We start from the raw sequence: 19490 nt of genomic DNA on the forward strand, positions 1-19490 counted from the left end.
TTATAGTGCGCTGCGCTGACCTGACCACCCTTTGCAGAGTTTTGCGATCATGTTACCTTACAATGCTTGCCAGTCAGGATACTCCCAATGGTACCCAACGTCCATACCAAACATCCGCAGCCACCAAAGAAAGTAGAGCTGCTGTCTTGCTGTCTTTGTGACCATACCTATATAGTGTGACCAGCTCAGATCCTCACTGATGTTAGTTCCAAGTAATCTGAAGCAGCTGACTCTCTCCACTGCTGTGCCCCCAATGTAAATGGGTGTGTGCTCCTCTCCCTGCAGTCTGCTGTAGTCCATTATCAGCTCCTTGATTTTTTTGATGTTGAGCAGCAAGTTGTTGTCCTGGCACCAAGATGTCAGGGTTGCCACCTCTGCTCTATAAGAAGACTCATCATCACTCGTGATACAGCAGGGCATCAGTGCTGAGTGTTAGAGTGTAGGAGATGTTGTTACCCAGCCGTACCGCCTACTGTATGTCCTGTCAGTCAGGAAGTCAAGGATCCAACTGCACAGGGAGAAACTGATGTTCAAGTCTCTCAGTTTCATGATAAGCCTGGATGGAACTATGGTGTTACAGTAAAAGCAGATCTGTAGTTGATGAAGAGCATCCGTACATAGGTGTTTTTCTTATCCAGGTGAGAGAGAGCAGTGTTCAAAGCAAATGCTATTGCATCGTCTGTGGACCTGTTTGACCTATAGGCAAATTGGAGTCGGTCTAATGTAGAAGACAGGGAGGATGTAATATGATCTTTAACTAACCGCTCAAAGCACTTCATGACAGCAGAGGTGAGAGAAACTGGGGGATAATCATTAAGGCAGCTCACTGTTGATTTCATAGGGGATAACAGACTGAGACAGGGAGAGATTAAAAATGTCCATGAAGACCTCTGCCAGTTCAGATGCACATGACCTGGGATGTTCAGGTCCTAGAGCTCTTTCAGATAACTGAAATGGGCAGCAATCTCGCTTTAACAGAGACTCTGACCTGACGTCATTTTTTTAAAGCAGGCATAGAAGGAGTTCAGCTCCTCTGCAAGAGAAGCAGACACCTCCTTTGTTCTGTAGCCCTTTCCTCTATAGTCGGCAATTGTGCTTAGCCCACTCCACATGTCCCTGGTGTTATCACTGTAGTATGACTCCACCTTCTCCCTGTACTGTCTCTTAGCCCTTTTAATTGATTTCCTTAGTTCATAACGTGCTTTACTGTACTCGCTTGGGTTGCCAGAATGGAAGGCAGCTGTCCGAGCTCGGATTGCTGAACAGACCTCTCCGTTCAACCATGGCTTCTGATTAGAAAAAGTTCATACAATCACCCTCGGTACAATGTTATCAATGCATCTGCATATGTAGCCCGCTACATACTAGTGTAATCTATGGACCCTTTCAACAATAAAAACAAAAACAATGCTTGAACGTTCTATTTGGTTCCCAATCTACTTCCTCTGCATTAAGATAACATATGGAATGTTAAAACAGAAGCCTTGTGGGGCCAACTATGATGCTGATAATGGAACTCTCTTGAAAGGGTCTATAGTGTACTATAGTGTAATCATTGATGTTATCAGCAACAGTCCGAAAAACTACCTTGTCTGTTGTGTGGAAACAGTCACGCAGGACCGCATCTGATTGATCATTTCAGCCTCTGTCTATAGGCTGGCAGTAGCAGGACTGAGGAGTGATCCGATTTGCCTAAGGCTGGGCGGGGGTGGGTTTTGTAGGCATGATTGTATGGTGTGTAGGCGTGATCCAGAATGTTTTCACCTCGAGTTGGAAAGCTCACATGTTGAGGGTACTTCGGTAGAACTTTCTTGAGGTTGGCTTTATTGAAGTCACAAGCTACCATGAATGCAGCCTCCGGATGCAGAGTTTCGTGCCGATCGATGATTTCATATAGGTCGTCCATCGCCTGTGTGGTGTTAGCATGTGGTGGAATGTGATGCGATGAAAAAGACTTCTGAGAATTCCCTGGGTAGATAGAAAGCCTGCATTTGACCATGAGATGTTCGATGTCAGGAGAGCACCCTGTCGATGTCACTTGTAAATCCACACACCAGCATTTGTTAACCAGAATGCACACTCCACCTCCTCTGTACTTGCCCGACTCAGTTGTTCTGTCCTGTCGATGAAAGGAAAGTCCCTCCAGTAGAATGACAGTCTGTGTCAGTGAAAACAAAGACATTGCAGTTCTTGATATCCCATTGAAACGGCAGTTTTTCCAGTGATTGGACATTAGCAAGGAGAATGCTAGGAAGGGGAGGACAATGTTGTCTTTTCCTCAATCTGACCAAGATCCTGGGCCTTTCCCTCTTCTCCTCCAGCGGCGCTTCTTCAGTCGATCAATAAATATAAATTAAATAAAAGAGTAAAATAAATAAAGTAGAAAAAGTAAAAATAATAAAAAGTATAAATTAAATTAAATAAAAATACAGAAATAAAACACCCTTACCTACACACACTTATTAATCTGTGTAATACATGATTTTTTTTATATTTTAGCTAACAGTTCCCTTATTCATTACCAGGGATTTCCTACACAACAAGGCTAATGGTAATATTGGTCATAATTTACACATTGATACTAATTTAATTGGGAGACAACACAGGTTCTTTTACGCAAGGGCACAAACCTTTTTTTATCACAAGAGCATAAATTTCAGAGCAAACTGTGGCTGCAAAACATTCATTCATTTTTATTCTCCTCATTTTCAGTGAAGATGAGATTTCAATGACAATAAAACAACCAAAGAAATAGTAGACAATAGCTGTGGTGAAATGTAAGCCTAAAAATAAACCAAAATAAAATAAGCAATACAATACAAAAAATTGTAGAGGGGGGAGAAACAATCTTATTTTTTTTTTAAACTAATAAAACTAATAAAAAATTTATTAAAACAGGTTAAACTGATGTAGGAGGATTTGTGACTACAGATCTGAATGGACAATACGAAAGCAGAGAGTTATTTTTTACAGTGCATTGGAGATAATTCTAGGAAGTAAGGGCATTATAGCAAAAGATTGACATTCCCACCATAGAATGAATATGAGGAACTCAAACAGTCATTTGATCTGGTCTGATAGGGACCAGAATTCCAAACAAGCATATTTGAAACATAGCATGGTAGCTTCCCAACAATGCCTTTGTAGATTAATAAATTATTTGTACGTCCTGCTAATGATGACAAACCCACTTTATCACAGGATACAATGGTAATTTGACATTACACTGCAAAAAATAAAATCTGCCACTATCAATAATCTCTATCACCCAATTGTGTAAAGGTGCCACATGCACCAGTTTCCAGGCTCTAGGAAATATACCCATCAGAATGGAAAGATTAAAATGGGTTATAAGCTCTGTGATAACAGGAGCGGACAATTTAAGAAAAAAATATCTTATTTAACTCCTATCGTACACCTGGAGCAAAGCGCGACGCAAGGCTTGTTCTTATCTTACACCCAATGCAGTGATTCATTTTTCGCTATGCGCTTCACTTTAATTAAATATTGCGCCCTGGGGTGTGTCAATTAACGAAACAGGTGTGGTCTTGCGCATGATCCAAAAATCGCTATCTTATCGTTATATTAACACTTTGAGTGGCAAAAACGAAAATTGTGTTTTTTGTTCCCATGCATTGAGTGCCAAAAATGCAATATTGCGTTTTTAGCTTTTTTTTTAAATTACGAAAATAGCCACTCCTTATGTGCGACTTTGGGAACTCTATGATGAATAGAACTGAAATAGATGACAATCGAAAACTCATGAAAACGCACAATCTGGACATTTTATCTGGATATTTTATCATAACTGGCTTTTGATGGTTGCCACAGTCACGCCAGGTCTCGTCACTTCCCGGAAACTTTACAGGCAACACTTCTCAGGTGCTAAAGGGGAAAATGAAAAAGTTGAAGAAAAGATATTGCAGCAGGTGCGTTTTCGCCAGACAACGTTGGATGAGTCCACCTTTCTACAAAGACAAGATGATTGACCACGACAATCAGGGGAGACCAGCATCACCACAGAATCAGAGGAGACCAAATGCCAGGTCAAACGAATGTGCAACCTATTTAATAACTATGAATAAGGGGAAATTAGGAGCTTACATAGGGGAAATTCTTCATTAAGGGTCTAGTAAGGGTAGAATAAGGTCTTGCCCTTATTCATAGTTGTTGCATATGAATTATGACCTAAATATGCATGGCTCAGTATGGGGCTTGTAAAGTGGTAGTACCACAAGAACAGTTATTCACCTCTAATAATACTTATCAAAGATGCTCTTTTCAAATGGAACTAGACACTAAACCACAAGTACATATAGTGTACAAATAACTCATAATTAAGTCTTTGTAATGCAGAATATGTTCCCTATTCTAAAGTTATTTGTACACTATTAGCACTTGTGGTTTTGTGTTGGGGTGAATTAGGGGAGAACTGTTCTTGTGGTACTACCACTTTACACGCCCCATGCTAAGCCATGCATATTTAAGTCATAATTAATTTGCATCAAATTACTTAATAACTATGAATAAGGGGTAATTAGGAGCTTACATAGGGGGAATTCTTAATTAAGGGTCTAGTAAGGGTAGAATAAGGTCTTGCAGAATAAGGTATTAATAATAATTAGTGATTTATAATGACCAACAAATGGCTAGTATGCTACTAATATACATGTTAGTAAGCAGCTAATTAATGCTGAATATGCGTGTCTTAATATAAAGTGTTACCCTATTTTTAATACTATAGACTAAATGGTGGATAATTAAGCTTATGCTAAAGTATGGTATTTCTGAAGTGTTAAAGATTAAAAGAAGAAAATAACAACAAGAACCGTACCGAACCGAAAACCGTGACCCTAAAACTATGATACGAACTGAACCGTGGGTTTTGTGAACTGTGCCACCCCTAGTAGCTGGATGCAAATGGTAGCCAACAGCATGCTCCAATTAGCACCCCAGCAAATCAAGTTCCCAAGGCTGTGCTTCAGGGGTTAATGCACTCCATGAGTTTAGCATTCCTCAGGTGACCGGAATGGTGGATGGAACTCTAGTTCCGATTCTAACCCCCGATTAGCATGTTCAAATTCATTTGCATTTGTAGAAAGGCATATGCCTCTTCACACCTGCTGTACAACCCTGAAAACAACCAGGTTAAGTCCTGATGTTCACACCTGCTGTACAAGGTGTTCCAGAGGAGGTGGTTGAGGATTAGGTAGATGGTGAGGGACAAAGGACAGCACCACATGGATGGTTTTGAGGCCCATCCACAGTTTTTTGTAGTGGCTTCTCTACAATACACCCCTCCCCCAACACTAATCTCAATCCCGCTTTCCAACCCCTGAATTGTGAAATAAATTAAAATATGAGGTGGACAAACAATAAGTTATAACTGAAACAGATGCTTGCCTCTAAACTACATGATGAAGCAAAACAATTAATAACCAAAGATATATTGATTTTGGAATTAGGTATATTTGCAAGCACATCAACATTGAGTTGAGAGAGGTTTACCGGAAGCATCAAGACCGTCCCGGGAGGCCCAGGAATCCCATCTGCACCTGGAAGACCAGGTCGCCCAGCAAGACCCTAAAGACAATGAGAATGACGGTAGAGACACAAACACAAATAACAGCTCAGGAGGGTCAAAACAGACTATTTTGTTCTTGTCCCATCTGTTTAATGTATATTTAATTACAATAACACTTTTGATCCTATATGTATAAAGGGAACAATTTGCAGGTTCAATTGCAGTGCACCTATTCCAAAATATATTCACTACATAAGTTCATTAAAGAATACATAAATAACTTACCCTCTACCTAAAGACACACATTGAGACTGCCTTAGAAACATAGCTGTTCCTTGAATCCTTCATACCCTCACACACAGGAGAACATGAGACATCTAGCCTGGAAGCCAGTCTGAACTTAACCCTGCCCACAAAATTTGAGGTCGGGAAATTCAGTCTAGACATGTTCCGTTGAGAAGCACTATGCACAAACCTGAGCAGTTCGCAAACTTCTGGGCTTTATACAATGAAAGACAGCTGAGCAATGGTGCCTAGTGAATTACATCACCTAAGCGTGCTTCGGTTGATTTTGTTTACAACAAAAAGCCTGTCACTAGATAAGTGAGACATTTATATATCGCTATTATGTCTGTTGTACATTATATTGACAGTGCAATAACATTTGCTCACATCTACTAAACTTTCATTTGGTTCAAAAGCACCCAATACAATTTTGTGCCAATATCCTCTGTAACGGATCAAATCTCCACATAGATAGATAGATAGATAGATAGATAGATAGATAGATAGATAGATAGATAGATACTTTATTGATCCCTAGGGGAAATTCAAGAACATGTTCACATTCACATGTTGCATCGTTACCACATTCTGTAGATGCACGTCATCATTTTGGAAAATTCTGTCCATAGGGGGCACTGCAGTTGGCACGTTTCACTCTCAAGACATGCCTGTGCCAATACCTTGAAATGTAAAGGTTCAAAGTTCCTGCTTGGACCCCAACAACAACAATAAAAATAATACTAATTGTTAATATTAATTATTGATGTTCTTGGTTGCTGTAGCAGTAATAGTGTCCCACTCAGTGGTGTGCGGTGGGGTCAGTGCCAGGATAGGCAGTGTGCATTGAGAAATCCAATTTTGATATCTTTCATTGTTTTTACATATACTCTAGCCTATGTCTACAAGACAAGGGGATGGAGCATCACCTAGGGACCTGAAGGATTACAGACCAGTGGCGTTAAAATCTGTGTTGTGTAAATGCATGGAGAGGGTAGTCTGTGATCACCTATCAAGCATGGTATCAGACAAACTGGACCCACATCAGTTTGCCTATAAGGCAAAACGTGGTGTGGAGGATGCAAGCCTCACACTTTTAGACACTGTCACCAAAAACCTGGACTCAGCACACCCACACACCAGGATTTTATTCATGGATATCTCTTCTGCTTTTAACACCATGAACATTGATAAACTGTTGCACCACCTCTCAGACCTTCAGGTACATCCAACACTGGATTAAGCGTTTCCTGTTGGACACACTAAAAATCTAAACATGCAGCATATTGGTGTGTAATATGACTCCCACAATAAACAAACCTGCCTTTAGGTGTCACCAAATTATACTTTGTTTTTGCAGGTTAATATTAGTAAGGCAGGGCACACAAAGTTGTCATGGTACATGATTGTGTCATGTATGATGAATTTTATGTAATTTGACTGTGTGCAGATTGTACTGTGGATTGTATTATTAATGTCCAGTTAATCAGTGTTGGAGCCAAAAGCACTTTGGACATTTGTATCCAACCTAATTTTGTAGGCCTTCATATTTGACATAGAACAGTGACATTGACATTGACAGTGACAGTATGAATAACATTGAATAAGTTAATGATAAGTTATTGAAGATCTTAATAAGTAATTGGTTATTTGTAATATGCACAATAAACTTGCAATGGCTTGTACTGTAACTCTATTGGTATTATATGTACAGTACAATCATATCATTATCTACATGCTGTCGAGCCAGCTCTGCACTCCATATTCTTAGAATGTGTCTTTGTGGTCAGTTGAGGGCTTTACCAGCGCGGAGCAACACAGCTTTCTGACCGCAGCTCAGTGTATCATTTTAGGAATAATTATAACTTTGTGTATTCTCTGGTTCAGGTTCAGCTGGACTTGCAACGTCACTGTGGCTATCTCGAGATCAGAAATGTTTCTCTATTGGATGTATTATGCACCTCCATGTCTACGTTTTAATGAATCACTCGTGAGCCCTGTCGTAAGATAATTCCTGCGCTCAGATCTGTGCTGGTTTCTACGCACAGTTGATAAATGAAGGCCAGTGTGTGCACTCAAATAAATTCCAGTGCTTGTGCACAGAACTGGTTCAGTAAATGGGAAACAAAGTGGCTTAGACCAAGCCATGGACTATTCTGTCTGAACAACATATTGCCTCAGGACCACAAGGGTGAGAGATGCAATTAGATGAGATGGTTATTGAGCTTAAATATTAACAATCACAGATTCTACCTTTAAGTATAACTCTTACTCAGCTGTGTGAGATCCATTTGTCCTGTTGCTAATAGTGAGCGGTTTTACTGCTGTACAAAATGTGAACAGTGGGAGATCTACAGCTACATACTGTAGGGTATCTGGATTCAACATGGAAATACAGTTTTTCTCAGTCGCTTTGGTGCTATTCTCACATCACTATTAACACTTGTACAGCAGTTAGTGCATTTCTCAAAACAATCAGTGCAAACTGCAAAACCTAGTGGATGACCTGCAAAAGCACGTCACTTGCTCAAAATGGATAGTCCATTCCTCAAAAGCACGTATTCATGTCAATGAAACTGTCAGTGTCATCAAAATGAGAAGTCTTGACACCATCGTTTATGAACAAGATAGTCAAATGGCTTTGTCATGTTTTCATTATGACAATTCTCTCAGTGTTTTCCAATGCAAAAAAAGGGCAGAACTCGGTGACACTACCTGAACATGCTCAAGACAGCACTATACACTACTTGTACAGCCATTTGAAAACTACAGTAAAGTTACACATTGCTGTAGTTAGTGGAGTAAGTGAGTACAAGACACTGAATACGTACATTTTTACTGTATGCTCTTTGCAATTCTACAGCATTGTGACAGAATTTGATAACTAGTTCAACAATTTTGTATGTAATGACTCAAGCAATGAAATGAAGACTATTAGTTTTATAGGGAACGACTATTCAGTATCCATAAGTATAGTTCATTTTGACTGACATGACATAAGCAAATGGTAATGTTAAAAAACAGCAGAGAATTGTATGAAAGCAACTGATACATGTCCAAAAGCATTTGCAATTTGTTCAGAGGAAGGAGAATTTGCTACTATGATGTGCACAAATTACTAAATGTTGTGGAGGTTGAACTAATAGTTATGAGAATTTTCATTCTGATCTGCAAAAAGCACCAAAGCGACTGGGAAAAACTGTAAAGTAAGGTAGGAGGAAGTAGGCCGTGCATAGCATCCAGGAGCCCTGACAGCCCAGATGGCCAAGGGATATACTTTTCATGTGTAAATTTTGTCTACTACTTGACTACTCTTTCCTGCTGTCTCCATATCTAATGGGTAAGCAATTGTTGTTAGAAGTGCCAAGGGAATCAATACATCCCTGCCCCTGGAATCAATCTATCAGGATCTGAGAGTGTATTTTATTGTATTTAAAGCTGAACCGAGGACAACACTGTACCAAAGACTCTTACATTGCTATATATTCGTGTTATGTAATGCCTTTAACTTAATTATATAATAGCTTAAAGAATTAATTAGTCAGATTCATTCTCCTTGAGTCATTTTGCTGGGTCTTTCTGTCTGATTTGTTTTTGCCCTTAAATGTAATCATTTCTAGAGCTTTCTTTAGTAACAATAATTAAATCTAATAACATATTGCCCCACTAAATAATAATAATACTCCATAAAACTATGCTTCAGGTCAAAGCAAGTCTCTGTCCAGGGAAACATTTGAAGGTTTTATACTTATAATTATGACATATAGATGGCATAACATTTCTTGATTCCTTTATGATTAGGAAAGCAAGTTTTGGCTCTGACCAGGATGTGATTTAAATGTTCTTTCCACTTTTTGAATACCAGTTTTTCTTTTTTTTAAGGAGGGAACTCTTTAGCAAGCATCTCATACACTTCTCTATAGCCCACTGCAACTCTTGCAGTTTGCATCAAAATTGGTCCCATGTGTGAGCTGTTCCTGTGCCATAACAGTAGGCCTGAACTCACTACTGCACTCTTTCACAGCTTCTAAAATACTGCCACCTAGTGCTTTTCCGCAGCTGGTGGAAGTCAGCACTGATCTGGCAGATGAGTGGTCAGAGGAATTAAAGGACTGGATTTTGTTTAACTACACTCTACAAACACACAAATCATATGTAATTTCATAGAAAGAAAGGAAACATCAGGTTGAATGATGCAGACAGCAACAACTATTGATAAAACTCACAGAACAAAGACACAGGTGTTAGGGGTTTGGGTGTGCTTTAACTGGTATGTTGTGTGTGTGTTGCAATGGCTTAGCTGTTGTTTAGTTCTTTTGTATTGGGTCTTTGAGTTCAAGTTTTTAGAGTAATTACCTTTAGCACTGGGTTATAAAGCACCAAATCAATGCCAAATATTGAATCTCAAATCTCAACACTGCTTGTTCTCCATACAATCTCCATATCATTTTATCACTTGTGCACATCATAAGAGCAAATCCTTTAGTACACAACTGATTGTGTACAAATATCAGCCGTTTTGTACTTACATCACAATATCTAATGTCATGTTGTGCATTTTTCATTAGAAAATATTTGCAGAGTAAACTGTCATATTGACATAACAAAGCTGTTTGAATATCTTGTTCATAAACAATGGCATGAGGAACTGTCATGCTGACTGCGCTGACAGTTTTACTGGCATAACTACTTGCTTTTGAGACATACAAGCATTTCGAGCAAGATGTGCAGTTTGCAGAAAATCCACTACGTGGTGCAGTTTGCACTAATTGTTTTGAGAAATGCACTAATTGTTGTGCAGACATTAATGATGATTTGTGATTGCAAAAAAAATGTAAAATCCTGCTTCAGGCTCAGTGTTCAAGCAATACTGATATGCAATTACATTGCACACAGTCAGTTAAGTTTACCTACCCTGTTCCCAGGATCTCCATGGGGGCCTGGAGGTCCTTGCAAGCCTGGGGTTCCAGGGAGACCCTAAAAATATAGAACCACATGAGACACCAAACAGTCATGCATCAAGCAAGAGAGGAAGGAGGGAATATCTGCCTTTCATTTTACTGGGCCAAAACTGCAGCACTTTCCATAAAGACATTCTTTCCCCTAACTTTCCACCATCTGTGAAAGGCATTTGAGAGAGGGTGATACTCACAGCGGGGCCTGCAGGCCCGGGGGCTCCCTCTATAAGCATTCCCTAGAAGAAATGGTGATAATATAAAAACAATGGCATTCAGAAACACAATAAAAGTAAAATCAATAGAAATCCAGACGACAGTATAAACCCCAGAGACATGCATCAATCAGAGTTTCTGTAAAGCTTTTGGTGGGATTATAAATTTAGTAGAACAAATGCTTTATCCAGTGTGCTATTCAGATGCCAAAATATACCAATACCGATATTCAATTTATGGTGTGCCAAAAGAAACTTAAATGGTTACAGGATGTGGGGGCGGGAAAAATATCAATAATAACAATAATAATAATAATAATATATACTCTTTTGATCCCGAGAGGGAAATTTGGTCTTTGGATTTATCCCAATCCGCGAATTAGTGAAACACACTCAGCACACAGTGAACACACAGTGAGGTGAAACACACTAACCCGGAGCAGTGAGCAGCCTGCTACAGTGGCGCTAGGGGAGCAGTGAGGGGTTAGGTGCCTTGCTCAAGGGCACTTCAGCCGTGGATGTGGGCAGTGCTCAACCTCTTTCCCCGCCCACATTTTTCCTACTGGTCGGGGGATCAAACTGGCAACCCTTCGGTTGCAAGCCCGAAGCCCTAACCAGTAGGCCACGGCTGCCCCGAAATAATAATAATAACAACAACAACAATAATCATAACACTTACTGGCTCAATCACAGCTGGTTCCCCCTTCTCTCCCTTTTCTCCACCACCTCTACTCCCAACCTAAGGTTTAGTTAAAGTAAAGATAGTACAATCCTGTATATACAGTGAAGTAAAGTATACAATGAAAACAACTGCTTATACACAGACAGTGAAAACTAAAAAGTGAAAACATTTTTATTTAACTTGTACTAACATCAACCAACTACATATTCTGACATCTGCTATAAAAGTGAATCTTTTGATAATGGACCCACAACTAGCTAAGGCATGGATTGCGGAGTTGATCTGTATGGATGCTTCTATTAGCCTTTTTCCACCGACAGAGAACCGGCTCAGTTCCCGTTCGCGAACCAACATTTGAACCGGTCAGAGCATTTCGACCAAACAAAACACGGTTTGGAACGTGGCACACCTGCGAACTAGGGTGGGCGTGTCACTTTACCGTTCAGAGGGGAGAATGCTTAAACCATGCGTTTTCCCTCCTTATCAACTGTTGCCATGAGAAAACAAAACAAGTCGACTAGGAGGAGTCTGCAGACATTAACTAGCATTTTACACAGCTAATTCCTACCATTGTTACGGGACAGCTGTCATATCATTCTCCCGTTCATGCATCTCATTAACTTTTGTTTTGCATGCAACACCCATTGTTGATGATGCACCCTTGGTTCAGTTCAAAACTGGTGGAAATGGGGCTTGTTCACTAGATAGCACCAAGGTTCAAAGAATTCTGAACAGAACCGTTCCAAAACGGGTTCGCTGTCGGTGGAAAAAGGCTTTATGAGTACATATCCACACAGGTCCACTGGTGTGACCTCAGGCTTGGCCCACAATACTCATACCTTTTTCCAGTTCACCCCATCCATTGCCATTTTAAAAACTTTTATCATTCACTCCAGTCTATCAGTAGTTTCTTTCTTCAGAAATTATAAATCAAGTTGAAGTGTGAGCTCAAAACAGAAATACATGGGGGTGTCCTTATTTGTAAGATATTAATTAGGGATTGCAAAGCTTGTGAAAAGTATAACTAAAATGGTTCATGTTTGTACATCTTCCACACTCACAGCCCTCTCTGTTTCAGCAGGGACTCCATGTCCAAATTCACTCTCATCTGGGGACATGTCAGTCTTCTTCTCATATGCTTCATGCTCATCATATACTCCATACTGGTATGTGTCAACACTCTCCAGATCGTTTGAGTCATATTCATTAAGGTCATACTCTTTAAAGTCATAGGTGGTAGAATCCTGTGTGCCTTTAGACTGAGCATGCTTCACAGTCATGGTCTGAGTGACTGTGGGATTTTCTACCAAAACTTCATCCAGTCCTGTAATGTAGTCGTCAACAACTTCCTCCTTATAGTCTGTACTCTGGTGGTGAAAAACATCATGAACATCACTGTCAGTAAATGTGTATCTATTTCCTTTGTTTCTTTGTGTACACATCTGCATTTGCGTGTTTGTGATACAATGCAGTTTAATACACCCAAAGCATCTTAATAATTGATAGATTAGATCAGGTAGGTAGACAGACAGACAGACAGACAGACAGACAGACAGACAGATAGATAGATAGATAGATAGATAGATAGATAGATAGATAGATAGATAGATAGATAGATGGATGGATAGATGGATAGACAGATGGATATATAGATATATTAATTAGACCATATTAGCACTTTATGGTTCACAAAGGGAATTTAGGCATCCAGTAGTTTACACAATCCATACAAAAACACAAGAATAATGGTAAATGCAATACTGAAGAATTAGCAATAATTATATAAACAAACCCAAGAACAAAATTGTGTGATTGTGCACAAAGGCTAATACAGCCAGTAAATAACAGGCCGAATTGCAGGATGGGAGCATTAGTGTAATTCCAGACATTAGCTTTCACCAGGGTTGTGGACCTCACTTTTAAGTCTTAATATTGAAATAAATGTAAGAATAACTAGAATGTTTATGTGAAAGTCAAATTTCAGCTTTCTCTTTTTTTCTCTTACATTTAGCTGTCAATGATAACCCTTAGACATCAATTCCACATGCACTTAGTTTATCCTGCTAAATGTATCATGCCATGTATGCTTATTTAGAGGCAATTGTATTTATTTAGAAACTGAGCTGAAGGAATGCATTATTTACTGATTTAAGGTTAGTCACTTATTTCAGTTCTTACAATACTCACTGCATGATTGTATGATCTGATCATCAATGCCATCAATGCTATCAATACCATCATGTGATAAGATTCTGTCTCAAGTATACAAACAGTAATATACATATACACAATTGAGAGCATTACCTTATTGGGTGTGGTTGTTTTAGTTGGAGATTGAGAACCAGGTAATGTATCATAAGCAAATTCATTATCAGTGTAATACTCCATATCAGTCTTTCCTGGTTGCTCCTGTATCTTCGTTGTTACAAATATGACAATAGGGAAACAAAAATATTTAATACCACAACAACTGTAAAACTATAAAAGGCAGTGACAATATGATCTACTAAAAGTGCACAATGTCACATCACACAATTTAGTTACCAATGTATTAATCCTTACAAAAGGAACTATTGGCTCTTAAATAAAACTAGAATGCATTTCCGGAGTAACTGCGAAAGTGTGCTTGCTCTGGTGCAGTCACCAAGGTGAGCAGACAGTGGAATATGCTAAGTTGAACCTGGCTTGATCCAATAATTCTAACAGTGCCTCATTTTTCAAAATCGGGCGTACAGGTCAAAGGTTACGTGCATTAACATACATCTGAAATGCCAAAACACATGTTAGTACATGCTAATTGCAGCGACCCCTAGGTCAAAGGGGACCAAATGATATGTGTGCCCTCACAATGGAGTCCCGAGTCCCTGTACCAAGTTTTGTTTTGATAAATGAAAGTGCTTAGATATGAGCTAACTTCCTGTAACTCTAGCGCCCCCTAGAGGCCAAAGGTCACCAAATGTATTGTATGTCCTCAGGATGGGGACCCAAGTCTATGTATCCAGTTTGGTTTCGATATGTGATATGCGATAAGTGTTCCTGAGATATGATCCTACTTCCTGTTTGGCGGCTATGCCGCCAATTTTGTTTGGCTGTGACGGGCAAACGCTTTCGAAAATCAAAAATCCTTCTGGTAATTTCTGCTATGACAGAAATTGGGTGTGAATGTTATACATTCTATCTCCTAATACTGTTTAACTGGTTTATTTGAGAAATAATCTATATGGACCTGGGGCCGTATTCACGAAGCATTTTATCTTACCGCTGGGAGTACTCCTAAATCGCACTAAAAGTTTTTAGCTAGGAGTTTTCTCTTAAAACCTATTTACAAAGCTGCTCAGACATACTCTTAGTAAGGAATAAACCTGTAAGACTTCAAGTATTTATTTGAAAAAAATGTGTAATAACAGAAAAATCTGTCAACTCTGTTAGAGACATATAGAGACATATAGAGACAAATTATACATATTTAGCAAATGTGATACATTTTTAAATTATGCCTTCCTTAAGAGAATTTTTGTCTCTAAAATTGCTACTTTTTGTCCTGAAATAAAAAAGAACAACACATTCCACTGGCAAGCTTCCAAGAGATGCATATTTTCTAAAAAAAAAGGTAGCTTTTACATATATCATTTTAAAAAAGAAATCATGTGGTAAAAATATTAGTTGTAACACATCTTCTGATATACATTTGAAACAAAACAAACATATTTAGTCATCATTTTAAGAGCAAAATCTTAAATTAACAGAGTTGACACTCTCATTAAATGCTATGCAGAATTAACACAGAATTAACAGAGTTGAGGATAACAGAGTTGACATTTCCCATCATTTTGTGGCTTAGCTCCACATCCTAACCTCAAACTAGTTACTGCATGATATGTGTAAAACCAGAATTTCGAGGCTTTTAATCATATTATTGTTTTGTTAAAAATTTAGTGAGTTTCACTCCAATAACGCAATACAGAGTTGACGAATAATTAATCTACTGTTGGTGTATCCTCAACATTTTGTTCAAATTAATGAGAGAAGAAGCTTAACATATCTCACTGCCTTTCCAAAGTTTCCTGTCAGAGGAATTGACATCTCTCTGTGTAGGCACCATGCTTCATATTCAGTTAACAGAGTTGGCAAGAACTTTGAGACGGACCAAAATTATATATATAACTGATGTTATAACAGTTAGTAAATTAATCTCCAAAAAATAGATCGTTAGACTTGATAACATCATGTTTAGACAAGTTGAATGCATGACTCTGTAGTCGGAGACAGTCAATAATATGGGGTGTAGAAGTAATTTAGTTAATATTTTGTGGATAAATTAGGTCTAAAATAAATCTAAAGCATCGTTGGTGAAAGGGTGTTTTATTTGTATAATTGTTCAAAATGTATTCCATAAAGATTTATTTTTTTGAAAATAACTAAATCTTTATCATGGCAACGGGAAATGTGCCCTGAATTATAGAATGACCCTTGTATCGCCAAACTCGGTGTGAAGTTTAAATGAAATGTCATGTTGCATCAGAGATGTAAAATAGTTCTAAAATAGTTAGTTTATGTTCAGAACATAGTAACATTGTAGCATATGATGAAGGTGACTTTTAGCTAGTAACATGGCAGTAGGCTAAGGAAAATAGCAATTTTTCAAAGTAAAGGTTCATCAGAATCCTGGGATAAGCCTGCTTTATAACGGAGAGATGGAACTAACGACTGGCCTTTAGCCATAGCAACCATCAATTTAAAACTAGTAGCGGCAGTTGGTCCTGCAAGTTGAGAAATTAGTGGATATGTGGCGGAAAGAAGTAGTTCTACGAACAAGACAGTTTTAGCGATTAAAATGTTTAAATTATAACAGCAAACTAACACAACGCAAGTGGCAACAGTGGTATAAGCGGGATAATGGACTCCACGGTGTTAGGTTCACAGAAAGAAATGCACACACACCTCAGCTGGCGCGTTGGGGCCGTTTTATCACCTTGAATGTGCTTTACTTCTGTGAACCAAACGGCATGTCGTCCATTATCCCTTACCTATTCAAGATGGATCATAATTAGGGCTGTCAAACAATATATATATTTTTTTACAATTATGATTAATCACTGAATTTCTGTAGTTAATAAATTACATATTTTATCACATTATTAAAATTATATTATTTTGCATTTCTGAACTTTCCAGAAGTCCATTTTAACAATGTAAAGCAATTCTTACCAGTGTATCTTGATTGGGAAATTAAACGATAGCAAAGTTACTTTATGAACTTAAATTTAAGATGTATTTGATTATTTCCAATCAAATTTCAAAAGATATGCAGTGGGCCTGAGGCAACAAAATATATTATATTCTTCAGATATGAACTGAATTAAATGCTACAGCAAAAGTGCATGTACAAAATGTACACACATTATAAAGGGCATAGCAAACAAAAAATACTCCATATAGCCTATATTCATTAGGCTATCTTTGAGTTCAGTTGAAAATAAGCGCAAAATACCAATGACTTACAGTGCGCCGCGGTCAAAGTTCAACCTGATTGAACTTTGACCGCAGCACGCGCAAGAGCGGCAAAGCGGCAAAATGCAGACCAGTTTTTGCGCACGCAAGCCATTGACTATAATGCATTTCATAGCGCATGTCGTGTGTAATGTGATAGGCCCTTCAGGTGTCCGCAGCGCGTAAAGCACCATTCAGCTGACCGGGAGTTCAGAACTACTTTGGTGTTTATTATCTCCATGACTACAGGAGGAGGACTAGGCCAAGGGGGTAAGCAAACGTTCGGAAGGCGTACTCCTATAGGAAGCTCTGAGGCTAATAAGGCTTCACCTGGAGTTAGCATTCCATTGACCCCCATTCATTTTGGCGTCACTTTGACAGCGAATAACTTTACATCTGAAGCGTTTTAAGCCTTTATATGAACCATTGCTATTTCCAGATAAATACAACATTGTGTGACTGGCGTCATAACCTTGTATCTCACTTTACGGCTCAGTGATAAACTTTTTTTTTGAAAACCAATGCTAAAATGATGTCATGAGCATGCAACTTTCAGTCGCACATGAGAGAAGTAACCGTATTTTCTGGATAAGAAACTAAAGGCAGTCTAAGGGAAAGTCCATTGGGTAAGCTATTTAGGAAAGCATTGAGGGGAGACAAACAATTAAGTGATGTTTTGTTTGGTTGGCATTATGTAGGAACAAATCACCTACCAAAAGCTGCCCTTCAACTCGGATCCGTCTGCACGTTATCAATGTTCTTAGCGCGGCTACCAGATGAGTTACTGTGTTTCAGTCCGTGTTATTACTCAACTGACACTGAGGATGCGCAGTACAATAAGGCTTCACCCAGTAAAGGGTTTTAAATTGACATAACTTGTCCCTATCGAAGTCTATGGGGTGGCTCTGGTCATTTCTATTATTGTCTATGGGCAAAAAAGCCTACTAGGAAATGTCTGTGGCAGTTTGAGGACAAGAAACATCAAAGGGTCAAAATAGTAGCAGCCAAATAGGATCGTTGGTAACAGAACAAGTGACAGTGTAAAATAAAAAATATTTGGCGGCACACGATTAATGCTCTAAAAAAAAATTATGTGTTATGTTTAATCCTTAATCACATTGCAATTAACATATTAATGATGAAAGCCCTAGCCTAATCATAATTGCTTTCATCTCATGAGGTTTCATTTAATGAATTAAATTAACATGGCTTAACATTTAGAGGCAATTGATAGATGTTTCATTTAATGAATTCAATTATTTTAAGAATTATTATTATTATTTAAAGAAGTTTCATGGAAATAGTTTGACTTTAAAGGAATAGAATTACTGAGAACTTTCCTGTCTGTGCACTGACCCACCCATGTTTGTGTGTAAGATCATGCAAACGGTAAAAAAGCTATCTAGTAATTAAAATAGCATTAGTTCATGTGTGATGGTATCATCACATTGTCTGGTGCTAGAACTCTGAATACAGTTCACATGCTGAAATGATGTAGTGTCTTTGTGCCCCTTCTAAGTTCCTTACTGTTTTTTTATTAATTTACCTTTGCATCTGTGCTGGACTCTGCTGTTGGATGTTGAATTTCGGTTAGGTCAGATTCCCCATAGTCATAGTATTCTGTGTAGTCTGTGGTATACTATGGATAAAGAGTTACATTAGACAGTTAGTGGACTATCACAGGGAAGGGCGGTGCATACAATCTAATGTTAAACCATGTGTGATAAGATTTTTTGGATACAGAGTTAAATAAAAATGTTGTTTATACAGCACAATTCACCTAACAGGGTTCACCTAAAAGGTTCACAACTTTTTTCTTGGAAAAACACTGACCAAAGTTTTACAAAATGCACTAGAGACTGCAAAAAATACAAACACTAATATCGCTGATAGCTGCAGAAAAGTTAAGTGTGAACGTAGCTTAAGTCTGAACTGGTGACCAATGCTGAGCAGCATATCAGACACTATCAGAAATGGAATGGGTGTCGAGCTCTCTTAAGGCGTCGGAGGGAGGTTTATCTATTGTACATACTGCACAGGTACTTACCGGTTGGGTACCGTTACACATACAATAAGAAAAGAAAATAAGTTCAGATATTGTAAAAGTTAATTAGGCCTAAATAGTACTTTTTTTTTTATTTAAAAACACAAGCATGCAACATTTGTTTGCTCTGCTCGCTTCCTTTTGGGAAGGCCTATGTGTGGCTGTATTACCATGGTTCCATGTAAATAGTATTCTACTATACTCTGTTTGCACCAGAGTGTAACCAACTCTCTTGCATGATGTTCAGGAATGGACAACTAACCATTTCTGATCTGAATGGCAAATCAAGAAATATTGA

At 38.5% G+C, this 19490-nt stretch overlaps 1 protein-coding gene across 1 annotated transcript in view; it reads right to left on the minus strand.

The window, feature by feature from the left end:
• The window catches only part of LOC143102347 (collagen alpha-1(XI) chain-like), a 126698-nt gene that overhangs the window by 66310 nt on the left and 40898 nt on the right, over positions 1–19490 (minus strand). The window contains exons 6-12 of the mRNA XM_076265877.1: positions 18695–18787; positions 13963–14073; positions 12720–13025; positions 11656–11715; positions 10959–11000; positions 10721–10783; positions 5509–5583 (exon numbers count right to left, since the gene is read on the minus strand). Of these exons, the coding sequence (XP_076121992.1) occupies positions 5509–5583; positions 10721–10783; positions 10959–11000; positions 11656–11715; positions 12720–13025; positions 13963–14073; positions 18695–18787 (750 nt within the window). The remainder of the gene's footprint in view (positions 1–5508; positions 5584–10720; positions 10784–10958; positions 11001–11655; positions 11716–12719; positions 13026–13962; positions 14074–18694; positions 18788–19490) is intronic.

The sequence above is a fragment of the Alosa pseudoharengus genome, unplaced genomic scaffold (assembly GCF_046254945.1).
Source record: "Alosa pseudoharengus isolate Yale_2024_CS ecotype anadromous, Long Island Sound unplaced genomic scaffold, YU_APseudo_1.1 YU_APseudo_1.1_scf_4, whole genome shotgun sequence".
Classification (NCBI taxonomy): Eukaryota; Metazoa; Chordata; class Actinopteri; order Clupeiformes; family Clupeidae; genus Alosa; species Alosa pseudoharengus.